Raw genomic sequence first — 20,653 nt, forward strand, 5'->3', positions numbered from 1 at the left:
TGTATTTATTTATTTATTCATGTATTTATTTACTTACTTACTTACTTGTGTTGTCCCATTCACTACTTTTCTGTCTGTGTTGCAACCAGATGTATAACAGTAGCCTACCATTTGTTGTTAGAATGGTCTGTTACTGTAGGCTATATAATCAAATAGGCCTGCACTGAATAATTTATAGCCTACATCTACCATTTTTTAAATATTTTCAAAAAAAAATATATATATATGGTCAATCAGTGATTAAAATTATTGAATGATTTAAGAATGTCCAAAATCCATATTAACAGCACTGTTTTACAAAAGCCAGGATCAAAAATAGGCTCAAAAATACAAATTTTATTGGAGTTGAATTTGAATTTCCATCAGTTAGACTTTGGGTAGTTAATGAAGTTAGCACTTGTTAAATGTATAGTTTAGAGTTTAATAGAAATGTCACCAAACTTTACCCCCCTCAATGTTTTCATGTCAGTGAATCTCTGTCTAGTCCTTTTGACTGAACTTTGCAACGCTTTCATTTGGAAGCTTGCAACCGGATGCAGTATTTTATTGAGACTAACTTAACACTTCACCGTAAACACACGCGCACAGAGACAGTCTACACACACATTGAAGCAGACACACACCTTCGCTGCCCCAGTGTGCTGGCCTGACCCACAGACAGCCAGGGAAGCCTTCTGCATTGCACTTGTTATTACAACAGAGGTGAGAACATCAACCAATCATTTGTTTTCATTACATTTTAATGCATTTCTAAGTTTGTATATGTTGTTGCAGGATTGTAGACAAATATAGACTATAGCTTATTTTTGTAGAGATTGCTGAATATGTGTTGCCCAAGACCTCGGAGGTGCTTACTTGCATTATCAAAACTTTTTGTGGATGAAATATCAGTGTTATTATCAGGTTAGTAGCATGACTTGTTTAGAGTAGGCCTAAGTATTGATTTGTAATCGATATTTTATAGAGTAAGTATTGATTTGTAATCGATATTGTATATTCGTTGATGACTTAGAAAATAACAATTCATACTCATGAATATCCTCTTTGATACATTTACTGTATAAAGATCTCCGGTTTAAGTTAATAATGGCATGTTATCAAACTATGACAAGATTAATTTATAATTTAGGATGTCCTCTGACTTCTGATCACATGTTGTCCCGTCAAGGTGTGCGTATAGAGGTGAAAGGCATATCCCAGATTTTCTAGGGATAAAATGGCTCATTGTAGTAAAAGGAAGCTGGCCTGTTTACTTTTTTGGGAAGGGGGTGTCCTGGTGATAAAGCATTAGGTAATTAGCCTATCTGAGCCTGCAGACTGAGTGACGCCAGGCTCCATAAAAGCAGCAGCAGCAACGGCGGCGGCAGACTGATGCAGCATTGAGCTTGTGCGCTTTTGCTGTCATTGTAAACCTCAGCTGTCTGTATGCGGGAAACCAGTGTTAGTCACACTTCTGTCAACAAACACGGGTCAAAATGTAGGTAGTGAGATTCACACTGCTTATTACCTGTGTGCATGTTGAGATTCGTTTTATTTAAAGACCAATCCTAAATTTAAAATAAACTCATGTGGTGAAGTTTTATGTCAGGGTGATTGGATGTTTATGCCAGAATCAGTGGCAAGGTCTTTGTCTGCCTCGTGCGCATCTGCATCACAAACAAACGACATAGGTAAAGTGCAGAATGAGCAAAAGAGCAGCTATAATCGGACAAGCAAGAATGATTTACAATAATAGTTTACCACGTTTTTTTCTACCACATGGGTCAAAACATGATGTCCCAGAGTCTGAACCACAGTGCTTTCTGCTACAAGTTAGTCTGCAACAAATAGATCACCATAATTAAATTAAGTCTCATTTACTTTTGCATATCTGAGAAGTTTTTATCAATAAGTTGGTGTTCTTGGAGAGTTGTATAATTTTCAATAGTTTTTAGATGGACAGAAAGACACTAACACAAAAGCAGGGAGCTCTCTTGCTCTTGCTCTCTCTCTCTCTCTCTCTCTCTGTCTCTCTGCCTCTCCCCCTCCTGTCCTGTGATGTGTTCTGGCCAGACAGTATGGCTCCTGGGCGTCAGTGGCATGATCATAGAAACAGAGGCCAGAGAGGACATTCCTCATTGTTGGTGAATCTAGAAATGAGCTCGGCCATGCTGCCCTGCTCTTTCTCAAACTGTTTTGGTACGTGCTTCATTTTCTTCTCAGAGAATATCAACCTTGTTCTTCATCATGTGGGATGTTTGGCACAGGCATGGTCTCTGTAACAGTGTCCTACTGATGCAGTGTCCTTATTATGGAAATCCACCTTTTAAATGCCCAGGTTGTTAGTTATGAGCAGATTCTGCTCTTTTTGTATTCAGATTTCACATGGCTCTTGTCATCACTCCAAACCAGCATATCACCTCAGTGACTGTGGCTTAATCCCCCTTTACAATTAAATCCCAAAGTCTCTTTTCTGCCTAACATCTGAACTCTTACTGTGAACATTTTTCAGTTTCAACTAAATTAAAAGTTAATACTTTCTCTCACTTATCTTGCCAGATGATTGAAACTTGACCTGGATTTCTTGCTGTGTGTGGAATAACCTTCCCTGCATGAGGCTTCGGATCCAGAGTTGCCGGATCCAGAGCTGCCGGATCCCTTCTCCGCCAACACAGATAGGGGATTTAGGGTTTTCACTGCACTGGCGGGAATCCAACTCCTCCACTGTCGCTGCTCGGAAGTAACAGCAGAATACAAAAAACAGCCTCTGTTTACACAGACTCATTGCTTTGCCTCCTTTAGCGTTACCTCCCTGTTTCTTCTCTGTCCTGGCTACTCATTATTTGCCTCCCCTCTCCTGTCCTCGAGGGAACTTTTATCCCCTTAACAGCACCGATCAGCTCATCTCTCAACCCATTTATCCATCTCATGATGAACTCCTCTGCCTCCATTACATCCCTCTTCTCCTTCACCAGCCCGGCAGTGAAGCGCCTGCTTGGCTGGAAACAAGGGGATGAGGAAGAGAAGTGGGCGGAAAAGGCTGTGGACTCTCTAGTGAAGAAATTAAAGAAGAAGAAAGGGGCAATGGAGGAGTTAGAGAGAGCCCTCAGCTGTCCCGGACAGCCCAGTGAGTATTACAATGTCAAATCTAATCCAGTGGTTCCCAATGTGGAGGTCAGAACCTATCCAAGATGTTCCAATATAAACCTGATGGATCTGGAGATGGTTTAGAGGATAGGAAATAAGATAAAACATGCTTCTCCATCACATAATAGTGTATTCTTTCTGACTTTGCTTATCATGAAAAATTTGATGCCATTGATTGTGTACTTGCACAAAACCCCAAAACCTGCCCGACCGCTATTTTTAGCTGCACTGAAAAAATTCTCATGACTAAAAGCCTGAAATGTAGACACAGCAGTTTTATGAAGTTTTATCCAGCAAATGCATCATTGTGAGTCCTTTGTAAATCAATATCTTTCTGATTATCATTCATGTTTATGACAATCATCAGGTTAAGTGAAAATATAGAAATGGCAAAAGCAGATCATCGCCTTAATTAAATGAACATGCATGTATACTAAATATACAAGTACAGCAAAGTTTTTGTTGTGCAAGTGACTTCAAAGCTCAGCTGATGTTGCAGATTTCCATTTAAAAAGTGCACGATAGGTAGTTGTAGTATGATCTATTAACTGTGTTAAATACTTTGCATACCCTAGAAAATACAAGATAAAGCACCAATTGCTCATTTTTGTCTAATCATCATTGTTTCATCATAATAAAAGCTACAAACAGCAGCAGTCTGCCCATTTGCTTGCACAGTATTTTGATCCATACGGTTTGATTTTAACTGTCAGGCAAGTGTGTGACGATTCCTCGCTCACTGGATGGGAGGTTGCAGGTGTCCCACAGGAAAGGTTTGCCTCATGTCATCTATTGCCGCGTGTGGCGCTGGCCTGACCTGCAGTCCCACCACGAGCTTAAAGCCCTGGAGTGCTGCGAGTTCGCCTTCGGCTCCAAGCAAAAGGACATCTGTGTCAACCCTTACCACTACCGGCGTGTGGAGACTCCAGGTACAAAAATGAGAAGAAAACTTCATCTAAATTAGTTTTTTCATAAAAATATACGGTCATGGTTGAATTTTGATATCATAACAGTAAAGCTTTTATGTGTTCCCAAATAAAGACAGGACATCTGATCTATTACAGTGTTCCCAAGCCAAAAGCATTTCTAGTAATATGATCTTTTATAACAGCATCTGGCTCCTGCTCTGTCTCTCTTTGTCTCTGTTTGCTCCCTCTACACCACCCCCTGCCCCCTCTCTTCTTAGTGCTGCCGCCAGTTCTGGTCCCACGCCACAGCGAGTTCAACCCTCAACACAGTTTACTGGCAAAATTCAGGAACGCCTCCCTGCACAACGAGCCTCTGATGCCCCAGAACGCCACCTACCCAGACTCCTTCCCTCCACTGCCCTGCACCTCCTTCTCTTCCTCCCCTTCCTCCTCCCATGCCCAGTCTCCCACCTCACAGAGTTATCCAAACTCCCCCAACAGTTCTGCAGAGCCTGGCAGTCCATATCACATCACAGGTAGGAATCAAAACAAGCAAGCTGATACTGAGATACTTGTTACAGTCTCTGTGAAATATTCAAACACCTGCCACACAAGCAGAATTAAGGCATCATTGAAGCAGATCTTGACTTTCTGCGATGAGTGTGCATTAATTGATTTTGCCCCTTTATCCTCTTCTTGTGCTTTGGGATGTGTTTTCCAGCTGAGACCCCCCCACCTCCATACAGCATGATGGAGACGAGCCCTCAAGAGGATGTGAAGCCTAACAACTCCACAGAAACCACCAAACTCACATTTTCTGCTCCTCACAGAGGTGACTTAAGTTCACATAACCAAAAATATACATATGGTAGAAATACATGCAATATTTATTTATTTTAAGTAGTACATTTACAGCAATATATAGCTACTTTAAGCACACAATAACCACAACATTCCCCCTTTTTCACATACAGTATACTATGTGATAGATTTTATGTATAACACTCACCTATAAGTGAACCCTTCCTTGTATTCCTGTTAAGATTTACGGCCAGTATGTTATGAGGAACCGGAGTACTGGTGTTCCATAGCCTACTATGAGCTCAACAACCGGGTGGGGGAGACTTTCCACGCCTCTTCCCGCAGCGTGTTGGTGGACGGCTTCACAGACCCATCCAACAACAAGAACCGCTTCTGCCTCGGCCTACTATCCAATGTCAACCGCAACTCCACCATCGAACACACGCGCAGGCACATAGGCAAAGGTAGGCTGGATGGCACATACAGCAAGGACTGCTGGGAAGTTTTTAATAGATGCCCAGTGTGTGTGCCTCCTGAATCATTGTGCCTTTTGATCTTTCAGGCCAAATATTGTTTTTTTCTTCCTCCTGGTAAAAGAACACAGACAGCTGGCCTTTGTTGGACAGACATCAAGCGTCTCTGTGGGTTATAGTAAACTGTGTGCTGCGAGGTTGTGTGTGGTTTGGAATGATAGGGGTGATACAAATGGTTGAGGATGGTGGGACAGAAGCCTATTTCAGTCTTCAATTCACAGAGACTGTTCAGACATTCCTCATTTACAAGCGTAGATGCCCTTGTGGCTTCCCTCTGGCAGGATATGAGAGAAACACAGAGTTCCAGTTTGTACACAATGAAGTGATTGAAAATATTTGAATATATGTTTGCTGTTCATGGTTTCATGGATGAAAGAGCATTTTTATCTTCTATGTGCATGCTTTAACATTTAAGTGATATATAAGACTTTTGCTGAATTCTAAACATTTAAGTTAAGTCAATTCACTTGGGTTTGACTTTATCATTTAAGACTATATTTGTGTCATTTTCTGTCAGGTTTACACCTCTACTACGTGGGTGGCGAGGTCTACGCAGAGTGTTTGAGTGACAGCAGTATCTTCGTCCAGAGCCGCAACTGTAATTTCCAGCATGGCTTCCACGCCACCACTGTGTGTAAGATCCCCAGCGGCTGTAGCCTCAAGATCTTTAACAATCAGCTGTTTGCTCAGCTCCTCGCCCAGTCTGTTAACCACGGCTTTGAGGTCGTCTATGAGCTCACGAAGATGTGTACCATCCGCATGAGCTTTGTCAAGGTATTTAACTTCTTCTCGTTAAATTAAACATCCAACCACATTTCTGCTTGATGTGGCTAAATAAAACAAGTTGTTTATGCACTCAGAGTTTCTAACTATAACTTAACACGCTGTTATTTGGATCCTGTACTGCTGCTGAGGGTGTCAAATCCCACCATACACAAGGATATAGATTACACTTGTTCACTTAGCACCCATTAATTTTAATAGTAAACTGAACTGCCAACATGCACAGCTGACATTTCTGATTGTGTCCTCCTCTCAGGGCTGGGGTGCTGAATACCACCGTCAAGATGTGACCAGCACCCCCTGCTGGATCGAGGTGCACCTGCATGGGCCCCTGCAGTGGCTGGACAAGGTTCTCACACAAATGGGCTCCCCGCACAACCCTATTTCCTCAGTGTCATAACACAAACACACATACACGCAGGTAGTCGTAGATTCTGTATGTCCTTCTGACAGTCCTGATCTTAACATCTCATTCAAAAGAACAAAATTATCTGTTACCAACAACTTTGTAACTTAATGTTCAAAAAATTAAACAAATGTATGACTGAATTTCATTTAGCTAACTTCCTACTCTTGTAGTTAAATGATCGTGTATTTTTCATTTCAAGACTAGCATCTGTTTCTATTGGGACATGTTAACTGCACTCCAAGACAAGAAAATGTGGTATATATTTGTAGGTACTCAACAGATTATACGTTATATTATTGTAGTATGTACTGTATTTCTATTTGTTGGTTATTTTTTGGATTTCATGTACTGTTTGCTTTGTATTTGTTCCATTAAAGTTGTTTTTTCAAGAGTCATTTTTATTTTTACAGGATTTGAATTTTAAAGAACACAGCTTCAGATTGCACAAGAAAATGTGAGACATTTCTCAATGTTTGCATCATAATTTTAATCTCATATTCACAACAGGGGAAATACACAGCAACATACAGCACAAGACTCTTCTCTGCTCATCACACTTTACCAACATGTGGTACATCAGTGCCATCTACAGTCAACAGAGCTAGCATAAACATTGTTTGTTGCACCATAACTTTGTTTCTTTTGTATTAAGAAGTTATACAAGTTACTGTTTGTGCAAGTTTTAGATAAAGTATATAAAATCTGGTGTTAAAAAACAAGTCCTGAAAGCCCCACTTGGCTGACAAAAAAACTACAGACATGCATTACAGGACTGATTGTCACACATAAAAAAACACTTCATGTTCAAAACAAAAAATAAAGCACATACTTTAGGAAATCATATTTCCCAGAAAGCACCAAAGAACACTTGATTATTACATGGTCAATCTGCTACTTCCAAGAAATGTGTTATATTTTATTTTTTATAGTTTTTTTCCATTGGCACCTTTGACCGTGCTGAGTCAAACCATGCCACATTGATATACGTTTCCATTACCAGGGTTGTGCCTGAGATAGACCATTTCCAAGGTAGGGTCAAAGCACTAACCTGACCGGCCTCGAAGCAGGTTGCAGTAATGCCAGATGAGCTGCATCATCCTTCAGGGAAGAGCAGGCTAACTTTAATGGGATATAGCAATCAATGGTGCAGCTCTTTCCCAGCTGTGCTGGGCTGACGTGCTGAATCAAGCAAAGCTCACACGTGTATGGAAAACCCATATTTGTGAGAGTTTTAGATCTGTTAACCCAGTTTCTAATGTCCCTTGATTCCTTCAATTTTTTCTGCAGTATGGTTGTCTAGCAGACAAAATATATGGTTACAGTGTACGGTTACAATCAATTTATGCATGAAGTGTCAGTGTCTCATCAGTGCTCTCTACACATCTCAAATACTACAGCAAAGCACTGGCCAGCCAGCGTCAACAGCCCTGGAACTGCTGCTGTGATTGGCTGCGGCTCTGTGTGGCCAGGAGCTGCTGCTGCTGCTGCAGGAAGCTGATCACCTCTGGACTCCTGAGCAATGACTGGGGGAAACACAGATACACATTCAAATTGATGAGGGAAAACAAGCACAGATATTTCTGTAGATCCATTGTAAGGAATAGAATGCCTCATGGCAAAAGACAAGGGGTTACGAGAGACAGTAACATACAGATGGGTGAGAAATTAAAGGGAAAATCTGTTAAAAATATCAAATGTGTTCCCTTTTCCTGGCAGGTTTTGGGTACAACACATGTCCCCTTAGAGGTCAAGGGCACGGTCACTACAATCAAGGTTAAGTTATTTTGAGTTGCGCCTTTAACCTATGATGAAAGATTTCTGTACTGTTGGGAGCGGTCACTTCCGGGATGACAACGTCCCCATTCATGCATATGAAGTATGAAAATTAATGTGACCCATATTTTATGGCTTTTAGAGTAACCAGATCTCAACCAAACTGAACACCTACAGGAGATTTTGGAAGAATTGTGTTCAGCTCCTGTATTGTTTAGAGAGTTGTGGAACCTATACCAAGAGGCAAACTAAGAAAATATTTATTTTGTGTTTCCCTTTAGTTTTTCACCCATTTTTTATCATGACGCAATCAGTCAATATTACTGGCTCCGACTTACCAATCTCTTCTGGTTGAGAACCTGCTCAATCAGGGAGGGTCTGGCTGGCCGGTCTCCCATGGCACCCAGACGCTGTTTGTTCACAGACACTGGCCTTTCCTCTGAGTTCTCCTGATGAGCACAAAGAAAGACACAAGCAATTTGCTATGAGAGTTTTGTTTGTGTTGTGTCTCCATACAGTCAAAAGCCCAGCTAGTGTAAACGTGAGCACAGTAAGCTATACCTCTTCAATGTTTATGTTTTGCATGAGAGTGTAATAAAACCAATTCTTACATCAAGTTTCCCACTGGACATAGCCTGATCACTCTTCTTCTTCTTGTACTTGTCTTTGTACATCTTGTTGCGGTGTTTCTTGCACATCCACGGTTTCCTCTGCTTGGCCACCTGCGTCGTGGTCTCCGTGCATCCCTCGTAGGTGCACTGTTTGGGAGCGTTGTCGCCCTCCGATGTCTCCTCGTCGTTGAGCTCCTCCGGGCTGGCGGCGCTGTCTCTGGGGTCAGAAGTGTCCAGGACGTCGCTCTCCTCGTCCGGGTCGTCCATTTCATAGGAGGAGGCGTTGTTGTCCGGTTCGTGCGGGGTTATCACATTTCTACTGTCGACCACTCCGCTTTTACTCACATAGTATCTCTGACCGTCTTTGGTGAGCAGGAGAGTTGAGTCTTTGTCTTTGTTGGCTGGCACTGAGTTGTCATCTTCGCTCATGATTGCGGTGTGTAGCAGGGACAAGCTAACTTAGCTAACTACGATTACCTTTCAGTCTGCTTGGTTAACTAATGCAGCTATTTGCCGGCATTTCCTCGCCGAATTTCCTTTATTAGGAGGCGTTTGTTTCTGAAGGCGTTGTGTCATAAATACACCATGATTTGAGAGGGAATTCTTATTATTTCTAGCCGATAGACATTATCTGTCAGGGTCTTCGCTGCATCTCCACTACAATGATGTCTTCTTCTTCGTTTGTTGTTTAATGATTTTTAGGTGAAATGCCGCCACCTGCTGGACAGTTACTATCTATTACAGCAAACTCAAATCGTGTTAATTCCTGTTTTTTTCTAAACATCTGAAAATAGCTCTGTACCTACATCACCTGAACTCCTCTGCAACATTTATCTAATACCAAGTGTCATGCAATTTATTTTGAAGTGTAATTTTAAAGGGTCTGTCTCTTGCTGATGTCTAGGACTGCATAAAATATACATGCTGCATCGTTTCTTGTGCACAGCCACCTGTTCAGAGTGCTGTGACAAAATCTCCTTGATATAATGTCCTTATCGCAATCTGCTCCTCTGTCCCTCTCTGCAGCCACACTCTCTCATCCCCAGCCCTCTGCCTCCAGCCCCCTGTTCACTTCTCCCAGGCTATGTGCTTTACTCCAACTCCCCACACCTGCCATCATCCTCGAGATGTCCACCAGATGCCTTCAGATTTTCCCTCCTCTCCCTATCTACACAACTGTTTCCACTTTTCATCAGTCCTGCAACTGCCTGGCCTACACCCACTCCTCACCCACAGCTCATTCCCTCATGAGACATTTGCTATTTGTACCGGCACAGATCCTTTGTTCCCTTGCCTGATCCTTGCAGTTGTCATATTGCTTTTGAGCTTCTGTTTTCTGAATCCTGTTACCTGAACCTGTACCATATCTGCACCTGCTCATCTGCCTGTCAAGACTTTTTCCTGCACCATCCCTTCAGCTTTGTGGACTTTACGCAACTGCTGATTGGACTGTTTAGACTTGCCACCTATTCCTGCCAGCTTTTGAATATCTTCTTTTGCCAATAAAGTCACTGAATCATTCCTGCCTGCCTCTGTAGTGTGAACTCAGGATCTATAGTGCTTCTTCCTTTCCAAAATCCAACCTTTCTTTTCCCCCTAAATAATAAACTAACATTTCATGAATTATGTTTTCCATAATCAGTAACTATCTGACAAGTTTGGGTCTTTACCTTATTTTCAGATATTTATAATTCTGGTTTATTTCCATTGAGTGGGCAAGAATCCCACTTCCCATGACGTATTATAGTAATGAACTGTCTACTCAAGTCCAACAACAAGAAGCGTTGCCCTTTTTATTGAGAAACAGAAGAAAATGTTTACTAATTTTTCTAATTAAACATTTTTTAATAATAATAATTTGTTTGCAGACTTGTTTGCCATATTTTACCATTGAGTTTTCAATAACAAAACTTGTGTACATTTTTAACTGATTAAAAAGTAGGGCAACAATTTTTGAGTATACTCAACTAATGGGCAGTGAAGTTGAAGTAATCCCTGGCCACCTGTCCCCTGTGCACACCCCATGGCGAATGCAAATATGTGCATCTGAGTACTCTTCCAAAAGTAATCTGATTACATGTAATCTGATTACTCTTGCAAAGTAATATTGTTATTTTGACTTGCCTGGCTGAGTTGACATATTGCTTTGGTTGATTTTGATAACTATCCTGAACCACCATCATCATCATCGCCATATACTTTTAACACCTTCATCATTATGAAAAAAAACAACAGACCAGGGTCACCATGTTGCCTCTGGAATGAGGTGACTTATTTGCTCGAAACAGTACTGACAACAGAGCTCTTCTGTCTGCTATGTTTGTGTGTGGTGGTGTCTACCAGTTGAATTACTTGAATAAACAATACAAATACTAATTGCCATAAATTGGTTGTTGCCAATAGTTTTCAGAGCATCATGTCCACCTTGCTAAAAGGCAGTAAATTCTCACTTCATGAAGGTTATAATGTTCAGTTTTTGTTGCCTCATTGGTATTGCACTTGGGTTCAAATTAGAAAGGCGACAATGGCCACCGACCTACAAGTGAAAGGATTTTTTTCCAATTTTATGAAAAATTAAGACACTGATGTGTTGTCATCACATTTGTATAGTTGATGACAATGTTAATCTAATAAAGCCTACAATTCTCTGTAGTTGGGGTTCCTCTTAACAGTTTTTAATATTTGCAGTCAAGTGATATCTCCAGTGTAGACAATATTAGGGAGCAGCATCAAGGTTACAAGTAAGTGTGGTGCCCACATCACATGCATCTTTTAACAGCTCTTGGTCTGGTCACATTAAAAATTCCAAGACCGAATTAGTCATGTGTTTTTAGGACTGATGTACAGTGCATACTATTTATCATACTCTCTTTACTTATTATACTTTCCATGCCTGTGATATGTAGGATACAGAACAGGAGGAAATGTGTGTCAAGGGACCTGAACTTGGAATACTCAGAATGGTTAAAGACGATGGAGCAGACTTTGAATTATAACTTTGGACCCAAATGATCAATTCTCAGCTATGTGAAATATCTGCTGTTGTTTAGTGTTTATTCAGACAATAGGCACAGGGCAAGCATTCCCTTTAGGCTGCCAGATTAGAGGCACTGGAAGGAGAACAATCTTCAAAATATTTGAGACAGGCAGCATCTCAGAAAGCTGAAAGTTATCCAATATCTGAGAAAGTTAGACAGCTTTTCTACAGGCAGATATATTTTTCAGTTACCAAAGTGTTCAGACCTGCAGGTAAGAATAGAAAAAGAAGTGTCAAGGCCCAGAAATATGGCTGGTAAAATCACAATGAAAGCACAGAGGCAGCTGTCTGAGATGCTGTGACGCACACTGTGAAGAGTTCTATATTCTCTTTTCATTGAACTTGTGAGCTCCTATCTGGAAGACCTTATAAGATATAGGGAGAGAGACACATTGTTATTAGTATTGCCACATGTGACTTCCCAGTTTCAGTTATTGCCTGTCCAACTCTGATAACTGAATCACTTGAAGCTGAATTGTACTTTCCATTGTCCTGATTATTTTATTTGTTATGTAACTGCAAAGCCAAAATAAATTTCCACAAATAAATTGGCCCTACAAAGTTCCCTCTATTCTATCATACCACCTGATCACTGCCAACACCTGCCATGTCAAGTACACAAAATACACATCTCTGACCACAATTGTTGTGGAATTCATAACAACATATCAAGTACCCTTCTAATCAAGTGTCACTCCAGCAGATGAGAATAGCAAAAAAAACAAACAACATCCCACAAAACCCATGTTTCACTGCATGTTAGGCAAGTAATCCAGTCATTCTGCAACTGGACACCAGCAGCACTGGATTATTGTTTAGTTAAATTTAAGTTGAAGCATAAAAATCGAACAGATAAATTCACTTCCAACTACCAATCAAACTGACCATCAGTCTACCTTTTCAACATAAAACAGGTATTGGAACACAACATAGAAAACACATGTAAGCTCTACCAAAGACACAGACAATTGGTTTTTAAAACATATTTTAATTATTACTATTAGTATTGATAGACCATTGTTGAACAGAGGTACAGGTATTGGTATTGCAACATATTGTAATATTGTGGTGCAGCTGCGAGAGCACTTTGGTAAACCACATGTGCCCACGTGCTGTAATGTGTGGATTTCAGCAGCACAGCATATTCATATTGAGCAGGTCAATATGGCGGCACATTACTGTACGTGCGTGATAATGAGAAAATGCTAAATACAGAAACACGTGTGACAACTGCAGGGAGATCATCTGCGAAAATCTGAAATGACTCTGCATTTCTGTCACTTCTCTGGCTTCTCCTCTCTTTTTATCTTACATCAGTTACTGTAAACTGGTTGCTTTTACAAAGAAAGTGACATCATTCCCAGTTTTCAAACAACAAGAAGCAAATGTGGTGTCTTCCTCTCCTCTGTCTGTGTAGATCTCATTCATCTAGGTGCTTCAACGTCAGGCCAAAACAGTGACAGGTGACAATTTCAACTTGATGATCTCCTCTAGGTTATTATTTTTCTTTGCTGACTGATACACATGTATGATTGTTTTTTTAAAGTTCTGATAGACGTACTACTAGTAAAGAAATATACTGTATTGTGAACTATCAAAATAAATAAAATTATGTTATTTACATAACATATAAACAATACTCCATCACTAAACTTTTTTTTTTATAAGAATAGGCTACTGTATGTCTGTCATGCTTTCATCTGAGAAAATGAAGCTATGAATGAGGTTTCAGATAGACTTGTACAGAGCTGAACTAAATCTTCCTCCACTGTACTGCTCTCCAAGAGTGCTGCTGGTTCTCTGATATCCATACTGTCTTCCTCTCAGACCGGTTTCACTGCACCTAAACTGCAGTACTTTGTGCAAATAGGCAGCCATAGTATTCATTTACAATCTAAAACATTTCCCCTAACCCATACAAGTGGTACAACTAGGCTGCACCAATTATATGTCTCTTTACTGCTGGAATATGTGGAGGAAATATGCCTTTAGAGTTGGAAAAAAACATGTAAACAAGGCTCCATAGGTGTACATGAGCATCACAAATTACCAAGATTAATATGATATCAATACAGAACGGTTGTGAAACTTTGAGGAAAAAATGAGTTGAGTTTGCTACACAAGCACCCGAATGCTGCAGAACTTTGTGTTTGATTGATGGTTACCAAAATTACAAGGAGCAATCAAATGCACCGTTATTGTCTGAAGTGTAAACTGTAATACTGCAATCCAACATTACCGGAAGGCAATGCCAGAACTGTGTGGAGCACAGAATTATAGCTCAAGTGCTTTCTTTGATCAATTTCTGTTGTTGTTTTTTGTTTTTTCAATGAACACACATTTTGTAAGAAAAATTCCTCTACATACTGCTCTCATTTCCACTTCTCATCAAATCTACAGAAGCCTACTGCAAAATGTCTGAGCTCTACTTCTACACAGTTTTCCATTATTTTAAATCCACCAAGCTCTTAAGACAAGTTAACAAAAACGTTCCCTTTACGAAAAAGGGAAATACATATTTTAAAAAATGCTGTGAATAAAGAATGATTAAATAAGGTTCAATAAAACATGAACATTGGTCCATATTCTCATATTGCCTTGTAGAGCTGTTCCACCATAAGGAAGTTTCCATGTTGAGCCCAGATCATCACTGAAGGGTGAACAATATTGTTGCCCTTTTTCGCTCCTCAAGCTCTACAACATGTGCTCAGATGAGAGAACGTTAAAAAATAAACAAAAAAAAAAGTCTTTCACCTCATATAATCTTTTCCCTCTTCCTCATGATTCCTGTTTCTTGTTGCCTCTGAAGTCTTTCTCCAAGCCTCTCTACCCTCTTTGTCCTCTATCCACCCTTTGATATATCTCTCCTCCGGGTTTGGAAAGATGGATTCAGGAGAGCAGAAAGATCTCTCTGAGTTAACTTTTTTTTGTTTCTCCCTTTACAGTTTTCCCCCATAGACCCTAGATGAGAGAGTATGGGGAAGCTGAAGTCTCCTCCTCCTCCTCCTCCATATTTAGGGAGGAGCTGGATGAGGATTTTTTTCTCCTCGCTTCCTCCTCCCCCTCCTCTCCTCCGCTTCCTCTCTAGAAGGACGAGCTGGGGGAGCGGACGGTACTGGCTGAGCTGATGGAGATGTCATCAGAGTCATATGGGAGGCTGGGGTTTGGGGAAGGGTCAGAGCAAGTGTCAGGGGTCAGAGAGGGAGGGGCCGTGGGCAGGCCAGGGAGGCAACTGGGAGGCTCCGCCCAAAGTCTTTTTGTCGTTGATGTTGTTAGCGTTGTCAGCATCTGCATCATCTGCAAAGGCAGCGGCTTCACATCCGGGTGGCATCCTCGTCTGAGAATCTGCCCCTCCTTATCAAGAGGGGTGGCCTGAATGTGGGAACAGGAGAACAATATGATTAGATCCTTTGATGCGGAGATCCATCAGCATAGTGGATAATCTAGCATGAAGGACCAGGAGATATGCCAACAATAACTCTATTTTGTGTCTACCTTAAAACTTCAACTTCTTTATTGGGAAAAGTTTAAGTAGCTTCTTACCTCCCCTAAACATATTGGTTGCAGCTTTGGGAGTCTCAAATTCTGCTTAGAAATCAAGGCTATACGTCGATGATTTTGGCCCTCTATAGCCAATGAGTTACAAATCATACTGGTATAATAACTGAGTCTTCAAATAGAAAACTAAATGGAAAGCTAATTGACATACCTACATGGAAAAAATAAATATCTGAGGGAAATATAATGATAAAAACATTTATAACATGTATAATCTTAAAAAAAGAAAAATGATGCTGCGTATAAATGTTTATTCAATTATATTAAGTGCTTAATTTATTATTCTTGATAGACAGGCTATTTAAGAGCTTTTTCAAGTGCTAGACTAATACATTTTTGTGTTTATTCATGGATTTATTTGTTTTCATTTCATCAAGTCTCTTAATATTAATTAGTTACTTAGTTAATCTTAATTCTTCATGTCAGTGTCTCAATACTTTGAATATTAACCAGTAAAATCCTTTGACCTTTAGAACCATCAATCTCAAGGTCCTCCATGAATCATAATAGGTCATAATCCATAATGGATAAAGTCACACAACAGGAGCTGAATAGCAAGCCTTTGTATTAGTAGAGGCAGCCAGGTGGGGAGCATCACACCAGGCAAAAGAAAAAAAAACATTGAAAATCAATGCAACACACACAGAAATAGGGTTATTTCTTTGGGAAGGCAGCATTCACAAAGAAATTGTGTGAACAAAAAGGAACTGTTACACTATGAAAACCGCAATTTGCAAGAAATTGCTTGTATAGAAAATGAAGAAATATTCAAAAAAGTCATTTTCAGGGTAACTTGCACTTATTATTCACACCCTCCAAAATCCAAGAAACACTGACACGCAGCGACACAATGAAACAGGACAAGGCTTTAGACAGACAACATGTGCATGAGCTGAATTAAATCTGTGTTTACAGCAAGCAAGGGATGAAAGGAAAGAAGCAGAAATATAAAGTACAAATATCACAGAATAGGGACAACATGAAGCCATCAAAGCAGCACAGCAGCAGCCAGTGAGCAGGGCAGCACGCAGGGACGGGAGGAGGGGACACATCGATATCAGAGACACTATTTTGGTTTGTTTTGATTTCTCAGAGCTGGTGTCTCTATGGAAACCTGCCGTACCTTATCCAGTACATGGTCGGGTGCTGGTAGAAATCCAACGACCCAGACCTCTGCATAGAAAAGCTGTCATCCAACTGAGCACAAAGAGAAACCAGTACAATCAATCTAAACACCAGTTCATTTGGATAGAGAAATACCAAAACACACAAACTTCATTGAAAGAGTTTTATCTGTCAGGCAGAGAAAATGAACTGAAAAGAAAGTTACAGAAAAACTATAGTAGACCTTGAGACAAATCTGTTAAACCTCTTAGTGCAAGAGCTACAGCTTTAGATGAATCAAACAATCCCACAAACAAGTTGATTCATGGGTAATGTAGTTTATAAAGATATTGACTTACAGAAATGACTGACACTCCAGCAGTGGTGTCATTGACCTTTGGATTGGTGTTGAAGTGCTTCTTTATCTTCCCTGCTACTGACAACTGGTGATCATTTTCACATAGACCCTCATCCTTTATCAAGCATGGAAGAAGAAGGGATTAGAGGAGGATTAAAAATAGATATTTTCATGGGAAAATATTTCAAGTAGAAACGTGAGAAGCTCAATAAGCTCAATTAATAGTGTACTTACAGTGACCCAAGGGTGCTCTAGCACCTGGAGGGCAGTGTATCTCTGATCCACCTCCACCTCCAGCATGGATCGAATCAGCTCCTGCGGCAGCAAGCAAACATTGTTGAGTTTTTATTCCCTCTACATAAGGTAAATATAAAGACATTTCCACCAATGTGTGATAGGATCCAGCTCAAACCACAAACACACTAAGAAATGCTGATATTCACCTTGGCTGTATCTGACACATTGTCCCAGTATGGTAGAGGAAATTCTAGTTGTCCCATTAGTATCTGATCAAAAAGCACTTCTTGATCGTCACTGCTCCTGCAAAACAAAACATTTCTACATGAACATATCATTATAAATAAAACACTGATGCATTATAATTGCCAACCATTAGGTGGACTCAGACAAACAAAAGTGGGATTTCATTTGGTGGAGCTTACCCACGAAAGGGTGGAAAACCACACAGCAGGATGTAGGTGATGACTCCAGCTGCCCAGATGTCCACCTTAAGGCCATACCTGCGCAAAGACAAAGAAATATTGTGATGATGTTAAAGCTGAATACAGAAAAAAAGAACCTTATTGTAAACACACAGAGTAGTATAGTCCCATTTAATACAAATAGGTCACACAAAGGGCTGCCTTTCTGTCATTCTTGTCTATGTAAAGTATGCTACTGTTGCACTTACCCTGTTTCTGAAATGATTTCAGGTGCTACATATGTCGGGGTCCCGCAGACAGTGTAGAGGGGTCCGTCCACCACAGTTGCCAAACCAAAGTCTCCAAGTTTCAGGCTTTTGCTGCCATCTGCATGCTCATACACCTATAAGCACATAGGAAATACATACAGACAAATGGAGTTTTTAAGGAGCTGCAATGAGTCGAGTATGTCTGCAGCTGAATAAACAATGCTTATAAATCTTGCTGCATTTGGATGTGTGTAATGCAAAATCTCACATAATGTGAGTGCAATTAATCTAAAAAAATCTAAAAAATTAAGTATCCTGGGTCAAAACTATGGGGTTATTTAAAGTAGGGTGCAGAAAGCCAAAGGATGCATTGCTGTCTTTTTTATAGAGCCACTGGGGGGCACCAAAGTCAGAAATGTTAAAATCCTACACATAGAGGTTTTAAACAAATCCACACTCCCAACTACTCACAGTCACACTTTGCACTAGTGAAGAAATAGTTATATTTGCAAATGTTTATGCAACAAGCAGTGGGGGGGGGGGGGGGGGGGGGTAGCTAATTTGTTTAAATTATATTATGAAGTCTCAATACATTATCTTAAAGTTGAACAAATTCCTCAGCACCTCAGCACTGCTTATTAGCTCAAACAGTTGGCAAGCAAAGACCTGGAGACAGAATAGGGGAAACACAGAAAAGAAGCTGGGACCCCCATCTTAGGTCAGCAGGGGTGAATGTGGAATAAGAGGCTACTCAACAATGTCTGAAGCGGTACATTTGTCAGTCTTGATACGACTGTGGCCTGTAAGGGGTAACTCTGAGTTACCTGAAGAGCAAAGGAGGAGGTGAAAAACAGCAGTTGGAAAAAGGGGACAAGGGGGAGAACTAGAAGGTTGACAGAAGGGAGAAGGAGAGAGAGATGGCACCAGTGAGGGAGGTTGGAGGAGTGTGCTGGAGGTGTGAGGGCAGCACGGATGAGTCATCCCTCTCTGTGTGAGTGATATTACTTCAATGTTCATTCAGAAAGGAGGGAGGAAAAGTGAGAGGAAGAGGGAGTCTACACTGCGGCAAGTTATATGACCGTGTATACAGACACACTGTGAACTCACCAGCAGGTTTTCTGGTTTGATGTCTCTGTGCACAATGTTGAGGCTGTGGAGGTATTTGATGGCATTGACCAGATTGTAGAGCATACCGCTGGCGTCTCTCTCAGTGTATCTGTTGGCAGAGGTGATGGCGTCGAACAGATCTCCCCCCTGTGGACAAATGGTAATGGATGGCTGGGTTGTCACAGAAGTTTGTTGGCATTTTTACATACATAACCTGACATTCATATCTGTTCATCTTTTCAGCTGAGAAGTTTTTGGCTAAAAAAGTTGATTTAAGAGCGAGGATTTTCAACTATTCAGCAGCTGGAGGCATATTCTGTGTTCTCATTCTACATCTTGGTTGAAACATCTCCTCCCTCTGTCTTTTCATATTTCCCTTTCATTTTGATTTTCCCTCCCTTTAATTTTCCCTTTTCTCTGTTCTCTCAGGCTTTTGTCTGTCTCAGTTTCTCGTATTTTGCATTCTGTCTGAATCTCATCTTCATCTCACCTCTCTCTGTGTCTCTCTCCCTGAGTTGACTAAATGGAACATATAGGACTGAATCTCTCTCTACCCGTATAAACTCAGATACCCTGTCAGCCTCCAACTTGCTCAGCGACAGTTATTTAAATATGAGAGTTGTTCGATACAACAGCTCATTAACCAACACATTAGCATTTTCTGTACCTAGCCAAAAGTATGTGGACAGGATTCCTTTATGATTTCTTGAACATCACATAGAAAAAAGCATGGCCTCTGATATGCTGCTATAACAACATTTTGGAATTGGGCTGCAGGGATTTTCTCCCATTCGGCTACAAGAACCTGAGTGAGGTCGAGCACTGATGTTTGGTGATAAGTCCTGTCTCAAAATTGTCATCCTAAAGGTGTCTGATAGGGTTTAGGTCTGAACTCTGTGCAGACCAGCTGAGAATTTCCACATTAGACACAAAAATACATTTTTATGGTTCTCACTTTGTCATTTTGGAACAAGAAAGGTCCTCCCCCAAACAGTCCTCGACTAGAGCTAAGGAATCCAAAACAGCATCAGGCAAAATAATATACAACTGTATGGATCCCATATAGTGGCTGTATTGTGTACCCTACTGCCTCCCCTTCTGATACATCCATCTATCTCTCTCCCTCTCTCAGTTCCTGTCATTCTTGCAGTGCCTCATTCATACAGTACACACAGCCTCCTCTCGATCCTCCTACTTTGGGCACGCTCACACGTACGTTTCTCCCACAGATTGCCTCTCATCTACATTCTGTAGTACTCTACGCCACAACACGAACAGATGGATCATATTCCTGGCTCCTGAATAATGCACAAACATTTCTTGACTCAGAGAGCAAGAGGGAATGAAGAATGTGAACACACGAGCGCTCCAGGCCACAGACCGATTCTCACCATCCTGCACTGTGTGACTGGTTGGAATTCATCATTGTCTTTTCTGGTTGAATGTTGCTGCTCAGTCTCTGTCACCAATTCTGCCTCCCTGCTCCTCTTTGGTGATATCAAATTAGAGATAATGATGCCATGCAGAATATATCTATCTGCTGCTATCTGAGTTTTGGAAAAATCTGCCAGCCTGTTCCTAAGCAGAGCAGATGACGCACACACACATAAAAATAAACCCATAATTATAGTGTAC

General features: G+C 40.8%; 3 protein-coding genes across 5 annotated transcripts in view; 1 reads left to right on the forward strand and 2 right to left on the reverse strand.

Moving 5' to 3' along the window:
• The first annotated feature begins 600 nt into the window (after nt 1-600).
• Nucleotides 601-6,878, forward strand: smad9 (SMAD family member 9). Of its 2 annotated transcripts, XM_053331179.1 has the most exons (9): nt 607-702; nt 1,965-2,178; nt 2,539-3,106; nt 3,840-4,055; nt 4,313-4,570; nt 4,756-4,866; nt 5,078-5,299; nt 5,886-6,142; nt 6,408-6,878. In XM_053331179.1, the coding sequence occupies exons 3-9, from the start codon at nt 2,908-2,910 to the stop codon at nt 6,549-6,551; spliced, it is 1,407 nt and encodes a 468-aa protein (XP_053187154.1). In that variant the 5' UTR covers nt 607-702; nt 1,965-2,178; nt 2,539-2,907; the 3' UTR covers nt 6,552-6,878. The 2 variants fall into 2 exon arrangements, with proteins under 2 accessions (XP_053187155.1, XP_053187154.1); XM_053331180.1 differs by lacking the exon at nt 1,965-2,178 and having other exon boundaries at nt 601-702.
• A 154-nt stretch (nt 6,879-7,032) lies between these two features.
• rfxap (regulatory factor X-associated protein) lies at nt 7,033-9,589 on the reverse strand. The gene is made up of 3 exons (XM_053331654.1): nt 8,945-9,589; nt 8,672-8,782; nt 7,033-8,083 (listed from the first exon to the last, which is right to left on the reverse strand). The coding sequence occupies exons 1-3, from the start codon at nt 9,371-9,373 to the stop codon at nt 7,979-7,981; spliced, it is 645 nt and encodes a 214-aa protein (XP_053187629.1). The 5' UTR covers nt 9,374-9,589; the 3' UTR covers nt 7,033-7,978.
• A 5,706-nt stretch (nt 9,590-15,295) lies between these two features.
• The window catches only part of dclk1a (doublecortin-like kinase 1a), a 46,290-nt gene continuing 40,932 nt past the window's right edge, over nt 15,296-20,653 (reverse strand). For both annotated transcript variants that reach the window (XM_053331485.1, XM_053331484.1), the window contains 8 exons: nt 19,019-19,165; nt 17,912-18,045; nt 17,664-17,741; nt 17,445-17,541; nt 17,236-17,316; nt 17,003-17,116; nt 16,663-16,736; nt 15,296-15,353 (listed from right to left, as the gene is read on the reverse strand). In XM_053331485.1, the coding sequence (XP_053187460.1) occupies nt 15,296-15,353; nt 16,663-16,736; nt 17,003-17,116; nt 17,236-17,316; nt 17,445-17,541; nt 17,664-17,741; nt 17,912-18,045; nt 19,019-19,165 (783 nt within the window). The remainder of the gene's footprint in view (nt 15,354-16,662; nt 16,737-17,002; nt 17,117-17,235; nt 17,317-17,444; nt 17,542-17,663; nt 17,742-17,911; nt 18,046-19,018; nt 19,166-20,653) is intronic.

The sequence above is a fragment of the Scomber japonicus genome, chromosome 13, assembly GCF_027409825.1.
Source record: "Scomber japonicus isolate fScoJap1 chromosome 13, fScoJap1.pri, whole genome shotgun sequence".
Taxonomy (NCBI): Eukaryota; Metazoa; Chordata; class Actinopteri; order Scombriformes; family Scombridae; genus Scomber; species Scomber japonicus.

Coding starts and splice junctions, on each gene's coding strand:
- smad9 (XM_053331180.1), top strand. CDS start 2,908: ATGATGAACTCCTCTGCCTCCATTACATCCCTCTTCTCCTTCACCAGC. Junction 4,571..4,755: donor CAGTCCATATCACATCACAG/GTAGGAATCAAA, acceptor TGTGTTTTCCAG/CTGAGACCCCCCCACCTCCA. Junction 4,867..5,077: donor ATTTTCTGCTCCTCACAGAG/GTGACTTAAGTT, acceptor ATTCCTGTTAAG/ATTTACGGCCAGTATGTTAT.
- rfxap (XM_053331654.1), bottom strand. CDS start 9,373: ATGAGCGAAGATGACAACTCAGTGCCAGCCAACAAAGACAAAGACTCA. Junction 8,783..8,944: donor TGTCCAGTGGGAAACTTGAT/GTAAGAATTGGT, acceptor TGTGCTCATCAG/GAGAACTCAGAGGAAAGGCC. Junction 8,084..8,671: donor TTCTCAACCAGAAGAGATTG/GTAAGTCGGAGC, acceptor TGTTTCCCCCAG/TCATTGCTCAGGAGTCCAGA.